General features: G+C 46.6%; 2 protein-coding genes and 1 non-coding gene across 3 annotated transcripts; all 3 read left to right on the top strand.

The window, feature by feature from the left end:
- On the top strand, positions 1-4,576 carry LOC100846671. Its single transcript, XM_003580271.4, has 4 exons — positions 1-278; positions 1,068-2,107; positions 2,953-3,817; positions 4,208-4,576. Exons 2-3 carry the CDS (start codon positions 1,139-1,141, stop codon positions 3,808-3,810), a joined length of 1,827 nt encoding a protein of 608 aa, XP_003580319.1. The 5' UTR covers positions 1-278; positions 1,068-1,138; the 3' UTR covers positions 3,811-3,817; positions 4,208-4,576.
- Positions 4,577-6,650: 2,074 nt separating this feature from the next.
- Positions 6,651-13,095, top strand: LOC100846366 (lysine-specific histone demethylase 1 homolog 3). Its single transcript, XM_003580270.4, has 5 exons — positions 6,651-7,248; positions 7,675-7,908; positions 8,866-9,630; positions 10,649-11,880; positions 12,108-13,095. Exons 1-5 carry the CDS (start codon positions 6,710-6,712, stop codon positions 12,911-12,913), a joined length of 3,576 nt encoding a protein of 1,191 aa, XP_003580318.2. The 5' UTR covers positions 6,651-6,709; the 3' UTR covers positions 12,914-13,095.
- Positions 13,096-13,755: 660 nt separating this feature from the next.
- Positions 13,756-13,870, top strand: MIR7768B (microRNA MIR7768b). Its single transcript, NR_127059.1, has one exon. It is a non-coding gene; the product is annotated as a microRNA MIR7768b (primary transcript).

Raw genomic sequence — 13,870 nt, 5'->3', positions numbered from 1 at the left:
CTCAACGCAAACCACCCCAAATTGGCAGCGGCTCCAGTTTCTCCCTGCGCAGGACTCCTTTCCCCCCGCGGCCCAGCCTCTCAGTCTAGGTCAGCGATTCACCCCGCCGCCGCCCGGCGGACCGCTGCTACCTCTGGTGCTCCTCCTCCTCCTCCTCCTCCTCCTCCCAAGCTTGTCGCCGACTGGGTCTCGGCTGCCATCCCCAGCCCCAGCCGCCTCTGGTCTCTCGGCTGCTCCAGGGAGCAACTCTCCCCTCTTTCCCCACTCGGCTGCTCCAGGTATGGGGTCCACCCTCTTACTCTCATTCTCCACCCCCTCTCATTCTCCTCCCCCTCTCATTCTCTGCTACAGCCTACAGGTATGGCCATACATGCTGCTGCGGCTGCTGCTGCCCCTTCTGTTTATTTGTTTCAGATGCTGCTGCTTCCCAAGCTTCCGAGGTGGAAGTAGCCATTCTCTTAAGAGAAATTCATGGGGGAACAACAAAACAAAAAGAGCTAAATTAACACACTAATGAAACAAAAAGATTCGCTCTTGGCATTTCATGGAGGAAACAGTATCTAGATTCTTGGTGTACCTCTGTAGGGTATAACTGAAATGTGGGATTAGTAAGTTCGATAGATGAACTTTGTGCTGCAAGTTTAATTTACTCGCTACTTCAACTGTCTACAAGTTTAATTTACTCACTACTTTGACTGTCTATATGAGTTTAGTATACATTTCTGTCCTGAACAAATTGTGATGTGTGACTAGCGTCCTACGCCCTGTTTGCGAGAGTTCATGAATAAAGATCTGAAGAGGATCCCACTTTAGTTTGGTGGAGTTACTAGTTGAAATGTGTTGGTAATTCTTGTCAGATCACTTCATATTGTTATAATCTGTTTAATTGCTAAGTGTAAGCGCCGAGAGATGGGAAAACAAAAGATAGGTCACATCAAACATATATTATAGTTGTTTGTGAAATTTATTTTCATATGTGGATCATGGATTAGATGGCTTGTGGGACTGCTTTGTTTATTGCAGAATTATTGTTTCTAATTTACTGATACTGTGGTATCATGATGCAGTTTGAAGTAGTATGATTTTGAGGATCTGAATAAAGAAGGGATAATATCTATTGGGGGTCTTGTAAGTTGTAATGGATAAAATACAAGCTGATTGCCCTTATCCTGGATGTTTCTTCTGCGTTATGAAGGAGGCAAACCCTAGCAAACGAAGAGCGAGTGTGCTGAAGTTCTTTAGAGAACTTCCTTCCCAAGATGATGATGGCCAAGTTCTTCCTATTAGTGGCCTTTGGAATACTGCAATGGCTCACCCAAACGACCCTGAATTCATTAACTTGGGAATATTTGAGTGTATGGCAGCTTTAATATGGAAGGGCTTGAAAAATAGGCGCTGGCTTTCACATGATCAGAATATTTACATCCCATATTATGCAGCCCACGTTATTGGATCTTATACGATGAATATGGAGGAGTTTGCAGAACGTGCTGTTCGTGCCGGAGTAATAACCCCATTAGTTGAACTCTTAAGAGGTAGGCTGACTTGGGTGGAGCAAAGAGTTGCTGTTAGAGCTTTGGGGCATTTGGCTACATACCCTAGTACATTCGCTGCTGTTGCTGATCATGGAGAAGTACTTGAACTTGCGATTCAACTTGCCTCAAGCTCGCTAGAAATTGTGTACTCTCACTTTTACCAATTCGTAGATCGGAGACTTGGCTACCATTGTGATCTTCTTACACGTGGCATGGGTGGTGCGGAAATGGAATCTCGTAAAGCTGAGGAATGGGCTAGTCAATTGCAGTGCTGGTCTCTGCAGCTCATAAACTGCTTTGCATTTAAGCCTGAGTTTCTCCATGATATCTGCAAGCCTGAATTTCTAGCCAAGTTACCTGGTATGTGGGGTGGACTTGTGAATGAGAACTCGCCTGCTGGTATTGGTTTACTAAGAACAATCTGCCAGAGTAAGCTTGGCAGAGGTCATGTTGCTAATATTTCTGGTGTCATTGAAGCTTTATGCAACATTGCTCGTTCTTCGGATGACTGGCAATATATGGCCATTGATTGTCTACTCTGGTTAGTGCAGGATCCTAGTACATATCACAAGGTAAGACATTTCACACTTCACTTGATGCTTTAAGGGATGCTTCAGCATGACCTAGTATTCTAGTTAAGAGTATTGGTGCCTATTTCCTTGTCCTGATTGAAATGGTTCATTTTTTTTATGATCTTGCTTAAGCTCAAGACATTGACACGTATGTGCTGCTCCTTGGACTCGATTGCAAGAAAAATTCGTTACACATAAATGCAAATTACATAATTCCATTAACTTTAGGAAATGAAGAGTTGAACCGCTAGTATATTTAGCTACGGAACATCTAATAGTTTATAATGCTGATGTTAAGCTTTTCTCTCTGTATAATGATCTGGCAAACTATAACAATTTTTTAAAGTTTTGTTTCTTGTAGCTTGAGTCGCTTCTTCCCTGTGCACGCTACATTTGGCAGATATTTCCACGATAGGTATCTATAAAATGCTTGGTGGCACTATTGTTTGATAGCAATTTAAGACAGTTACACGCATGTGCTCCTCCTTGGATATCATAACAACAAATTTTGTTAGACTTAAATGCAAATTACATAACTCTTCAACAACTCGGAAGAGTTTAGTATTTTGAGCTGCCAACTTCTGATATGAAATACTGATGTAAGCTTCAGTTCTGTATTAGGAAGTGGCATGCTTCACCCATTGTCTGTTTTAAGCGGTACATGTTAATTGTTCAGCATGTCAAATATGGTTTGCTGCTTTCTTTTCGTTAACTCAAGCTCCGGATCGCTATTATTTCTGGTTATTGGAGAAAAAGATGTTGCTGTAGTCCAGTCTGAATGCAACCTATAATTATTTGTTAAGCTATGTTTTTGTGGCTTTAATCACTATCCACCCTTTGTACAGGTTATAGATAAAATTGCACCGGCATTGATAGATTTAGCAGATATTTCCACACTCGGTGATTATAAAAAGCTGGGTGACACTATTGTCACAGTCCTCCAAGAATGTATGCAACAAAATGGGAATTCACGGAGTTCAGTTAGTAGTCACACCAGAGAAGAAATTGATGAACTCTTGAGTTCCAGGCAGAAACTTAAATCAGAAAAGAATATGCCAAAGGAGGATCTTCATATAAAACAAGCTGCTGCATTGGTTGTTAAGTTGGAAGGAAATTCGTTGTTCTCTTCAGGAAATATTGAAGGAGCTGCAACCAAGTATTCTGAAGCACTCGCATTGTGTCCAATGAAGTCTAAGAAAGAAAGAGTGGTGCTTTATAGCAACCGAGCTCAGTGTTATCTTCTCCTACAGCAACCTTCGGCTGCCATCAGTGATGCTACCCGTGCATTGTGCCTTCACAGTCCATTGAATCGACATGCCAAGAGTTTGTGGAGAAGAGCTCAAGCATATGATATGCTTGGTTTGGCGAAAGAGAGCCTGCTGGATGCAATTCTCTTTATAAATGAATGCTCTCAGTCCAGTGATCCTGATCTGTCCTTGAGGCAAAACAAAGTTCCTGATTATGCTGAGCGATTGGTAAAGAAGCAGATGCGTGCCGCTTGGTTATTCAGAGCATCATCCCTAAAACATGGTGGAATCCATTGTGAGGGAGATGCTAGTGATGCATTTGGTCAAGAGGCTGATGACTCTGAGTGGGAGACAGTGAGTGAAAGTGATGGTGAGAATGATGAAAGGAGAGAAGCAGATGATGAAACTGAATGGAAGAATGGCAGTCACTGGGAAGACGTCTATGCGAAAAGCTGAGAAACAGGTTTGATTTTTTTTTGGTCTTTTCCTTCTAATAACTGTATTATAGTAAATTTAAGAACTTTGGGAAAAGATTTAGAGAGTGACTATGCTATGTGCATGGAAATTATATACTTCTCTAACATCCACTTAGTATCCTAGAAGTGGGAACGGTGAGCAGTGGGAAAAGAGTGGGGACTGGGGAGACCACTCCAACATAATTTTAATAAAGAAAAATAAGAATGCTTTTCCTACCTTGATGCATAATTGCGTGTGCTGCACATATAATCCATAGCAATCTCTGTCTTGTATGCACGTTTTCCCTTTTCTGACTCAAAAAAGGTGTTGTTTCCTTATGCTAGGTACAAACGGCTGGTAATTCTAATTCCTAATCTGAGCTGCTTCTGTTTTTCAGGGTTTTGTTCTATTGTTCGTTAAGCTTTGCTATCACTGCACTTGTAGTCAGCAGCAACAAAAACAGAAGTAGCTGCTGGCCTGCTGCACTGCTAAAGCAAAACTAAATCGTTGAAAGTAGATGAATTCTGCTTGATCAAAGGTCAGAAAAAATTGTAGCTTCCGAAAGTAACAATCTGGTGTATATTGTTTCTATGGAGAGCAAGGCTAAAACACTATGTATTGCCCGCCCTTCTTGGGTCTGTCTGAGTTTCTGTGATTGTTAAGAATTTTCGTCTTCCCCGCTTGCTTTTGGTGTTGTAAAATGAACAGAACAGTGCCTTGGTTTTATCTTAAACATCATCCATTTGTGAATGAACTTTACCTTGAAGCTCTGTTGTGCTGCAAGTAAAGATGCAAGCGGTACTTCCATGCGTCTTGAAGTCACAATAGGATTTGGGAACTGGAATTTCAGACATGCAGAGAGTTTTTTTTTAGTAAATATCACAAAACCCCTAGTTTCTAACGAACTGTATTGCAAAACTATACCTTTTGGTTTTTTTTATCATTTAACCCGTATTCTTGGACTAAACCGTATTGCAAAACTCTAAATCTCGCTGTCCATGACGCTAACAGGGAAACTGACAGGCGGTGGCGGCCTCGCCTCCGACCGGGACGACGAGCGGGCGGCGCGGTTGGGCAGCAGGGCGGCTGGGCGGGGTAGTGGGGCTGCAGGTGCGGCTAGGCTGCGGGTCTGGTTTGGGCTGGAATGTTCCCACCATGGACGGCGCAAGGGAGCAGAACGCTCATGGGAGGAACTCGCCGGTGGTGTCCAATACGACAGAGCTCTACGGGGGTGGATCCGAGAGGGGAAATAGGGGGAAAGAAGGAGAAGCTCATCACGAACTCGTAGGCGGGGTCGGTTGGGGAAGAGGAAGCCGGTTGGGGCGAGTCGACGGCGAGGCGTGGTCGGCAGAGGAGGAGCTCGGTGCGGGGGTGCTCGGGGCAGCCGGGGATGAGGACGAGTGCGCCAGAGGAATCTTGGAGACGTCACGCTGCTTTTGCTGGCGTCATCTTGGCGCGGGAGGTTGCAAGCAGGGGGATTGGCGCAGGCGGCGCTCCGCCGGTCTTGGGGAAGAAGACCCGCGGCGGTGCTTGGATAATGGTGACGGGGGCAGGGCAAGTGTTATTAAGGTAAGTAAGATTGCGCTTCAGAGTCCGACAGGTGAGCCCCCCATGGCAGTTTCCCTATTAGCAACGTTGATAGCAAAATTACGGGTTTTGCAATACAGTTTAGTCCAGAATACGGGTTAAGTGATAAAAAAAGGACGTTCGCTCCCTGGTCTTTCGGCGCGACGGCTAAAGTTGCCATCTGCACAGAACTAAAGTTGCCATCCTCACAGACTAAAGTTGCCAACCCTACGAACTAAAGTTGCCACCCCCACGAAATTAAATGTTCGCTCCCTCGTTTTCTGACGCGACTGAGTAAAGTTGCCACCCACACAGAACTAAAGTTGCCATCCTCACAGGCCAAAATTGCTATCCATACAGAACTAAAGTTGCCACGCCACATAACTAAAGTGTCACCCCACAAGACACGTGGTGAGATCTCAGGCATAGTCTTCTCAATCGATGGCCAGCAGATCGTTCGCTCCGAGAGACTAAAGAGCGAACGTTCGCTCAATATAAATTCCGATAAAAAAAACCAAAAGGTGTAGTTTTGCGATACAGTTTGTCAGAAACTAGTGATTTTGTGATATTTACTTTTTTTTAGATGACTAGTTTCTTGCCCGTGCATCTGCCACGAGCCTAACGTTAACGAATTTAACGACTCGGTTAAATTGGTACGTGAATGGACACCTAATGTTGAGCTAATATGTGTTGGAGACTTGAAGGGTGGGAAGTTGGAACTGTTAAGTGTATGAACAGATGTAATATATGTTGAGATAGTCAAATTTAAAGAGCATGCATGTCAAAATTTGTTATTGAGCTTAGTGAATTTAATGAGGTAACTCGTGAGTTACACGAGTTGAGCCGAGTTTGGTTTTGAACTTGTTTAACGTGACGAGCCGAATTGAGCTAGTCCGTTATTTTAACGAGTTGAACTGACTTGTTATCCAACACTAGCGATGTCATCATGACATAGCTCGAGCAGGTCATGTTCGTTGGATTAGACATAAAAAAAACAAAAATTAGGATCTTCTGATTCATACGAGATTGAAATGTCATGACATGTTCTTTTCTGCAATAAAAGAAACACGTAAATAAGCAAATTTGCGCCAGAAAAAAAAATAGGAATTCAAATTACATGCATGGGCATTTTTTTTACAGCCATGTGCATGAGCATAGTTGTTATGGAAACCAACATTTTTTTTTCAAAAAGTTAAACTCAGTGGAAATTTTCATCTAGAATGGAGTCCAAAGTGAATCAGAAGAAAATTGTATAAAATCTAGCCTTACAACCCAAAGAAGCCTTGTTTGGTTCCTAGGCTTTGCTAGTCAACCCGGATGACACACGGAGAAAATGTCAGTTCTCCTTGTTGTGTTGCTTGTCCACCTCCACCTCCTGCTGTGCGCCCATGGCGCTGCCGCCGACGCGGCGACGCCGCCTCCTCTTCCTGTCCTGCCCGTTCCTTCCTACGCGCAGCTCCAGTGGCAGCTCGCTGAGATGGCCCTCTTCCTCCACTTCGGGCCCAACACCTTCACGGACTCCGAGTGGGGCTCTGGCCACGCCGACCCCTCCGTGTTCGCTCCGTCCGCGCTCGACGCCCGCCAGTGGGCGCGCGTCGCGTCTGAGGGCGGATTCGGCCGCGTGGTGCTTACGGCCAAGCACCACGACGGGTTCTGCCTCTGGCCGTCGGCGCTGACGGATTACTCGGTGGCCGCCTCGCCGTGGCGGGAAGGGGCGGGGGACGTCGTCGGCGAGCTCTCGGCCGCCGCCCGCGCGGAGGGGATCGGTCTGGGGCTGTACCTTTCGCCATGGGACCGGCACGAGCCGGTGTACGGCGACACCGTCGCCTACAATGAGCACTACATGGGCCAGATGACGGAATTGCTCGCCAGGTGTGTTAACTCATCTGTTTCGAATTACAGTGTAATTGTTGTTAATAATCGTTGGAGGTTTTGAAGGCCAGCAACTGAATTCAGCTTGCAGATCGCGGAAACCTTAGATCTTGATGTGAATTTGGAGTGAAAAGTTAAGAAATTAGCCTTTCTGCTTGTTCCTTTGCAGAAAGTTGTAGTGGTTGGTTGTTGGATCGGGCGTACTTAATATTGGTGCCTTGTACTGTTTCCAGCTCTTGTACTGTTTCCTTGGCGAAATCTTGCTCTTTATCTCCACGATGATATAATATTTGGCACTTTTGCTTTTACTAGTTCTTTGCTTCATTCATTGTTTGGATTCAAGGAAATAATATATCATCGGGATTTATAATGAGCGAACGTTCGTATATTATACTTAGTCTATAAATTCTGCCTCTACATGTTCAGGTATGGAGATGTGGAGGAAGTTTGGCTTGATGGTGCAAAGGGCGATGATAAGCACATGGATTACATGTTTGATGCCTGGTTTGCACTTATCCATCAGCTCCAGCGAAGGGTTGTTATATTTTCAGATGCTGGACCGGACACTAGATGGGTAGGAGACGAGGCAGGGGTTGCGGGACGCACTTGCTGGTCTCCTTTCAACAAGAGTGTCGTGACAATTGGGCACATCATTCCTGAGTAAGTGATTTAGTCTTTTTCAACTGGAAAAAGGTGCAAAGACTATTGTTAATTTTAAACCTATTTTATTATACTCCATTAATGGTGCTTCCGGCTTCCTCTAGTACCGTAGTGCAAAAATTGATTTCGAGTGACACAGATATGTACTACTCCCTCCCTCCCATATTAAGTGACTCAAATTTGTGCAAATATGGATGTATCTATGCCTAAAAAACGTCTAGATACATGTAATAGAAAGTCATTAATATGGGACGGAGGGATTAGTTACTTACAACACACCGCAGAGTTTAATTACCGTGCATAGGACCGGAACCCTAACCTTTCGTTCATAGTACAGTACTACAGTCATCTAGTACCTCCAACTACTGTAATGATAGTTTATATTGAGCAACTACTGTCCTTCCAAAATACCTAATGATAGCCTCTAAAAGCGACAGCTAATTATAGTATTTGATCTAAATAAACAATGCGGTTTCCTCTCTTTGAAGGTAAGCATCATTCATGGTAAAACTTACTGTTATTCAGCAGAATTGGAGATGGATGTGCGTACCACAAGTATCTACTGCAAAGTCTCCTTTAGGCAAAACCTACAATCCAGACGATATATTTCCCTATCGTGGATACGGGGTTCAAGTGCTGCATTGCCACAAAATGAAATGAACTATAAGGATGACTAGAAACTTAAATTGTACAGACAATGATTTCCTTATTCATGTTGAGACCCAAAAGGCAAAATCCCTGCGCAGACGAGAAGTTGGACTAGTGCGACTGATTCATTTACTGATTTAATAGCAACCATAGATGTGAAAATGATTAGCACGAAGTGACCTGTAGACTGTAGCTACTATTCTGGTTCTGAAAGATGTTTGATGAAATATGAGTTTGCTTGTCATTGACGAGTATTTTACTCTTAAATATTCATTAGTCTACTGACTGGCATGCCAACTTCATTGCCAGATACTCGCGTAATGGGGATCCTTTTGGGCAAGACTGGGTTCCTGCAGAATGCGATGTTTCTATCAGGCCAGGGTGGTTCTGGCATGCCTCAGAGAAACCAAAAAGTGCTATAGTTCTTCTTGACATATACTACAAATCAGTTGGTAGAAATTGTCTTCTCATATTGAACATCCCCCCTAATTCATCCGGGCTCATTTCTGACGAAGATATGCAAGTCCTTAAGGAATTCACTGAGATTCGGCAGACAATTTTCTCTCAGAACTTCGCTGCAAATGCGACTGTCATGGCAAGCAGTGTACGTGGTGGGCTGAACAATCTGCAGTTTGCACCATCCAGTGCCCTCCAAGATAGCATATACTCCTACTGGGCACCACAGGAAGGCCAGACAAGCTGGGAGATGCTTTTTGACCTCGGGCGATCTACTTCCTTCAACTTGCTCCAGCTGCAGGAGCCTATTCAGCTAGGACAGCGTGTGATCAGGTTTCATGTGGACATCCTTGTGGGTGAACTGTGGGAAACGATTCTTGAAGGCACAACAATCGGATACAAGAGGCTGCTGCAATTCCCAGCGGTTCAGGCCCGATACCTAAAGCTATCTGTCGACAGTGCACGCGCTGATCCGCTGATTGCATTCTTTGGTGTTTTCATGGATCCCTTCTCGGTCATATATAGCTTAGATCATGGCAAGCCGCCCCGTACTAATAGTAGTGAAGTTATAATGTTGAAGACAGACCATGCTGCTGGCAACAAGAGTACAGCTACCGTGTGAGGCAGAGTACAGTTTGTGAAGTGTGAGATTGCCCATGTTATGTTTTATCAATCAACACGCAGGAGGTCCTTGTATATGTTTTCATCTGATTGAAGAAGGGCATGCAATTCAACAGTAAGCAGTGTGCACATATCTTTTCCATCAGTTCAGTTTGTTTCTTGTAGCATTCTGTACTTTCTCAGATCAGTCATTCTTCTCAAGTTACTGAAGATCTTAAACCTTGTGTACTAGTGCTACTCCTGATGAAATATGTGATCAGAAACTTTGCTTTCTGTGAATAAATTAATATTTTAGGAGTATCATCAATCTCTGTATTGGCTGCAGCTCATCTCTGTAAGAAGAAATAGAAGAGGACAAGGGCAATTCTGTATTGCCTGCATTTCATCTATGTAAAAGGGTACTGCTACTAAGGAGCAGCTGTTATTCCGAGATCCCTGTTATTCACGTTTTTTTTTTTGCGGGTCCCTGATATTCACGTTTCCTACACGTGAAAGCGTAAATCAGCTAAGTTGCCCCTTGCCGTCTCCCACCCTGCGCACGGCACACCCGCGACCATAGCTGTGTAAACCCCAGATTTATCGAACAGGCGGAGCCGCTCTTGCCGCCGCCGGCGACCATGGCCGACCAGCAGCCACCCGACACGCCGCTCCCCCTCATCTCCTCCCTTCCGCCAAATACTGATCCCATGCCGCCCCCGGCCCCCACCCTTGACCTCCAAATCCCCGCCTTCTCCAGCAAGCGCAAGCGCACGGGGTTCCGCCGCAAAGTGCCCTCCGGCTCCTCGGCCGACCCACTCGCCGCGTCCCCTGCCCCCCACCCGCCAATCCCCGCCTCCGCCGCTGATGACATCATAGTCATCAACCGGGAGCCGACGGCAGAGGCCGTCACCGCGCTCACCGCTGGGTTTCCGGCCGATTCCCTCACCGACGAGGAGATCGAGGCAGGGGTGGTTTCAGACGTGGGCGGCATCGAGCAGGTCAACTACATCCTCATCCGCAACCACCTCCTCACCAGGTGGCGCGAGACCTTCAACTCATGGCTTGCCAAGGAGCCCTTCGCGGCGCTCATCCCGCCCCACTGCGACCACCTCCTCACCTCCGCCTACAACTTCCTCGTCTCCCACGGCCACATCAACTTCGGTGTTGCCCCAGCCATCAAGGAGCGCCTCCCCAAGGAGCCCACGAGGCCCGACACTGTCATCGTTGTCGGGGCTGGCTTGGCTGGGCTCGCCGCGGCACGGCAGTTGCTGGCGTTCGGGTTTAAAGTGGTCGTCCTGGAGGGCCGCAAACGGTGTGGTGGCCGCGTGTACACGAAGAAGATGGAAGGGGGTGGGCGCTCAGCTGCTGCTGACCTTGGTGGCAGTGTGCTTACAGGGACATTTGGGAACCCACTCGGAATTGTGGCGAAGCAGCTCGGCTTACCGATGCACAAGATCAGAGACAAGTGCCCACTGTACAGGCCAGATGGGTCGCCAGTTGATCCAGAGGTGGATAAGAAAGTGGAGAATACATATAACAAATTTCTTGATAATTCCAGCCACCTGCGGGCATCCATGGGAGATGTGGCGATGGATATCTCGCTTGGTGCGGCGCTTGAGACATTGCGGCAGGCTGATGGGGGTGTCTCCACACAGGAAGAGATGAACTTGTTCAATTGGCATATAGCAAATCTTGAGTATGCCAATGCAGGATTGTCTTCAAGGCTTAGCCTTGCATTCTGGGACCAGGATGATCCGTATGACATGGGTGGGGATCACTGTTTCTTGCCTGGCGGCAACGGGAGGCTTGTGCAGGCCCTGGCAGAGAATGTGCCCATTGTTTACGAGAAAACAGTGCACACTGTACGCTACGGAGGGGATGGAGTGCAGGTGGTTGTCAATGGTGGGCAGGTGTATGAAGGGGACATGGCGCTGTGCACTGTGCCGCTTGGTGTTCTTAAAAATGGCGGTGTCAAGTTTGTACCTGAGCTGCCACAGAGGAAGCTTGATAGTATTAAGAGACTGGGCTTCGGGTTATTAAACAAGGTCGCAATGTTGTTTCCTCATGTTTTCTGGAGCACCGACCTTGATACGTTTGGACATCTGACTGAAGATCCAAGTCACCGAGGGGAGTTCTTTCTGTTCTACAGCTATGCAACAGTGGCTGGTGGTCCATTGTTGATGGCATTGGTTGCTGGTGAAGCCGCCCACAACTTCCAAACCACACCTCCAACTGACGCTGTCAGCTCAGTTCTTCGGATACTGAGGGGTGAGTCTTTAATTTGATTATTTTGTATCCTCAAAATTTACATTTCTATATAATAACAGAGTGTGAGGTATGGAAGTCCACTATATAATAATAACTGACTGTTAGAACAGATTTTTTGTTCCATTAATCTCTGCAGTTGCACTGAATATGTAGTTATGTACTCGCGTTGCACTGAGGTTTAACTGCTTAAAAAGGTTTCTGTCTAAAAGATGAACCTTGTATTGCAGGTATCTATGAACCACAGGGGGTTGAGGTACCAGATCCTCTACAGAGTGTTTGTACGAGATGGGGCACGGACTCTTTCAGTCTAGGCTCGTATTCGCATGTGGCGGTTGGAGCATCTGGAGATGACTATGACATATTAGCTGAGAGTGTTGGAGATGGGAGGCTATTTTTTGCTGGAGAGGCCACTACAAGGCGTTACCCAGCAACAATGCATGGAGCTTTTATTACTGGTGTGCGGGAGGCTGCTAACATCAGTATCCATGCCAATGCTCGAGCAACAAAGACCAGAGTGGAAAAAAGTCCATCAACAAACGCTCAAGCTTGTGCTACTCTATTGGTCGACTTGTTTAGGCAACCAGACTTGGAATTTGGGAGCTTCTCCGTCATATTTGGTGGAAAAGCTTCTGATCCAAAATCCCCAGCTATTCTAAAGGTGGAACTAGGCGGCCCTCGAAAGAAAAATGCAACTGAAGGGGGGAAAACAGAACAGCACCACTCAAACAAGTCGTTGTTTCAGCAGCTACAGTCACATTTCAACCAACAGCAACAACTTTATGTTTACGCATTACTATCACGGCAGCAGGCTATGGAGTTAAGAGAGGTTAGAGGAGGTGATGACATGAGGCTGCATTACCTCTGTGAAAAGCTGGGTGTGAAATTAGTTGGCAGGAAAGGTCTTGGTCCAGGGGCTGATGCTGTGATTGCTTCCATTAAGGCAGACCGAAACAGCAGTAGAACTAAGTCTGGCCCCTCTAAGTTGAGACTGGGAATTTCTAAATCCCCAAATTTGCTGCATCGTGATCCCTGACTACTGATCTTTGTAGGAGCCTGACTGTATATGATTGATAGAGCTGGTTTCTTTGTTCTTCAATTGTACACCTGCTTGGATATTATGGCGTTCATTTGCATGGAGCCTCAGCTCATATGTGCTGAATCATTGTTTCGAGATCATTGTGTTCATTAGTATGGAGCCTCTGCATATATTCTTAATTATCCCAGACTAATCTCATGCCGCATATTTGTTGATTGCTTGATGATGCCATTATATTCCATTTCGAGTAAAATTATATAGACTTGCATATCGACCGGACGGCGCGCAAAACTAATTTTATTTGCACTGTTAACTGTTTATCCTTAAAGAAGCTTGTGGTTGAGATTTCCCATTCGAAATTCAAATTTGTATAGCCGTTGACCTGATGTACATAAACTTCTAGAATTGGATAAAAAACGTGTCTCTGGTACTTAATTTGGAGTTGCGTGCGTACGTCCGTGCGTCGGTCCGTCCGTTACCCCAACAGCGATCTCCCATCCCAATTCCCGCACACCCGTCCCATCCCCGCAGAAACCATGGTAACAAGAAAACAAATCCCGCGATTTTAGCTCCAGACTTCCGTCATTCCCCGTCCGCCTCTGCCTTGCGTCCGCCCTCGGCTGATCTCCCTTGCGCAGTTGCGCGCCCCTCTCTCCTCTCCCTGCCTCGCCCCCTCTCTCCACTCCCTTCCTCGCCACCTTCTGTCTCTCTCCCCATCGCCCTCTCAGACAGCCAACGACAGGAGAGGGAGGGGCCGCCGCCGCCGGACTCCACCGCCAGCGCCGATGCCGACGGACGAGATCTCCACCGTCTCGGCGCTCCCCGACCAGATCCATGGCCTCCGCGGCGCTCCCGGTCGAGGACGGCCCCGCCGCAGCGCTCCCCTTCGCGCTAGAACTACGCACGCGGCGGCGGCGGCGGCGGCGCCGTCCTCGACCGGGAGCGCCGCGGACG

This window comes from Brachypodium distachyon, chromosome 5 (assembly GCF_000005505.3).
Source record: "Brachypodium distachyon strain Bd21 chromosome 5, Brachypodium_distachyon_v3.0, whole genome shotgun sequence".
Lineage (NCBI taxonomy): Eukaryota > Viridiplantae > Streptophyta > Magnoliopsida > Poales > Poaceae > Brachypodium > Brachypodium distachyon.
The sequence above is the reverse complement of the archived record's forward strand: the minus strand, read 5'-3'. Positions and strand labels throughout refer to the sequence as shown.

Excerpts from the sequence above, each read along its gene's own strand:
- LOC100846671 (XM_003580271.4), top strand. The coding sequence starts at position 1,139 with ATGGATAAAATACAAGCTGATTGCCCTTATCCTGGATGTTTCTTCTGC. Across the intron at positions 2,108-2,952 it reads ATCCTAGTACATATCACAAG|GTTATAGATAAAATTGCACC; the intron begins GTAAGACATTTC and ends CCCTTTGTACAG.
- LOC100846366 (XM_003580270.4), top strand. The coding sequence starts at position 6,710 with ATGTCAGTTCTCCTTGTTGTGTTGCTTGTCCACCTCCACCTCCTGCTG. Across the intron at positions 7,249-7,674 it reads ATGACGGAATTGCTCGCCAG|GTATGGAGATGTGGAGGAAG; the intron begins GTGTGTTAACTC and ends CTACATGTTCAG. Across the intron at positions 9,631-10,648 it reads AACAAGAGTACAGCTACCGT|GTGGCGCGAGACCTTCAACT; the intron begins GTGAGGCAGAGT and ends CCTCCTCACCAG.